We start from the raw sequence: 1500 nt of genomic DNA, 5'->3' as shown, positions 1-1500 counted from the left end.
TAGGGGCAAGCATTTGCAAAAACAAACAAAAATCCCCAGCTTATTATAAGCATGAATGTGTGGTGGAATTTCCTCCCAAGCAATGGACTTCAAATCATTAAGAATCACCAGAACTGAGTATTGTCAAGATATTTTGCCTAAGTCCAAGAAGAGATGCCATTTATTTATATCCAATAGAGGACTGAAAATTAAACTTAGTGTTCCGTTTGGGGGTAGGTTGGAGGGAATTCAGCCATTTGAAAAATGACCATCTTAAAAAAAATGACCACCAAAAATAGGTTCACTAAATTTATTTTAAAAATCATAAAACGTTTCTTACAAAAGAGCATTACATTCTGCACACTGCTCTGAATAGATGCCAGGGACATATGGACTACTGTTACTTTTCCTCCCTGTCCCACCACCCCAAATGTTACAGTGACCACAAAGCAAAGTGTTCACAATAATTACATGGGGGGACTTCTTTAAACCACCAACAATGAACAAAAATTAAAATTCACTCACTCTGCTGCTGTTTCAAAATTTCAATGTTAGTTTTTGCACACCCTCCCCCACCCCCACCCTGTTTGTAAGGAACTAAAACATTACATCTGGTGAACAGCAAAGATTTCACTACACCTCAAATGCAGAACACCTATGAAGCAGAGGAAAGTTGGCTTTTTAAACAGAAGCAGATAAAAAAAAAAGATACAGGACTCCTTCAGTTCTTCACTAGTCTTATAAAAACTTTCCAGAATACTGCTTCACACTATAAAAAAGAAAAAATATCTTGCTTTAGAATCCTTCAACATCTGCATACTGCTTCACACTGTTCTGCAGCAAATACTGTGCATTCTGTATCTGGTCCTGTGTTCCCGTAATGGTAATGATCTGATCTTCGGATCCTTCTAAAGGCTCATCAATTTTGATCGAAGCTCCTGACTCATGACGGATTTGTTTAACCCGATGACCACCTTTGCCAATAATAGATCCAGCCAAATCTTTGGGAATAGTTACTTGTGTAGTAATAATAGGTCCACCAAGATCACCATGTGAGCCACAACCCCCTGCATAGGAATAATCATATCCAGAGCCACCCTGATGGGCTCCATGTATCTATTGCAGAGTCCCAGGTTTCATCAGCACTGAAACCAACCATGCTATCATAACGGTCTCCAGGTCTTCCTCTTCTGTCATAGGCTATTAGATCTCCTCCTCTAGGTGGTGGTGGTGGTGGAAGAGGAAGATTCTGAGCTCTACTACCTCCCCGGCCACCTCGTCCGGGAGGGGGTGGAGGAGGTCCTCGACGAGGACTCATATCATCATAATCTCTTCTGGAGAGAGGCATGGGACGCCCACCCGGACCAGGCGGCATTCTGTCAAAACCACCTCTTCCCCGCATGGGAAATCCCACAGGACGTCCACGGCGGTCATCAAACATCATTGTAAAACCACCATAATCATAGGTTTCATCATAAAAATTGGGATCATAAGGCTGAGCACGTCCTTTGATGGGAGACT

The 1500-nt window shown here is 42.1% G+C and overlaps 1 protein-coding gene across 1 annotated transcript; it reads right to left on the bottom strand.

Moving 5' to 3' along the window:
• Positions 1-275: 275 nt before the first annotated feature.
• Positions 276-1498, bottom strand: LOC104994114 (heterogeneous nuclear ribonucleoprotein K-like; the record flags this gene model as incomplete). The annotated part of the gene is given in 3 exon segments (XM_010847582.1): positions 276-750; positions 811-1081; positions 1083-1498. Coding segments are annotated over 3 exon segments (720 nt in total), but the record flags the coding sequence as incomplete, so codon positions are not given.
• Positions 1499-1500: the final 2 nt, after the last annotated feature.

Source organism: Bison bison, unplaced genomic scaffold (assembly GCF_000754665.1).
Source record: "Bison bison bison isolate TAMUID 2011002044 unplaced genomic scaffold, Bison_UMD1.0 scf7180017864251, whole genome shotgun sequence".
Classification (NCBI taxonomy): domain Eukaryota; kingdom Metazoa; phylum Chordata; class Mammalia; order Artiodactyla; family Bovidae; genus Bison; species Bison bison.
Note: the sequence above shows the minus strand (reverse complement) of the source record. Positions and strands in the feature narration are given on the sequence as shown.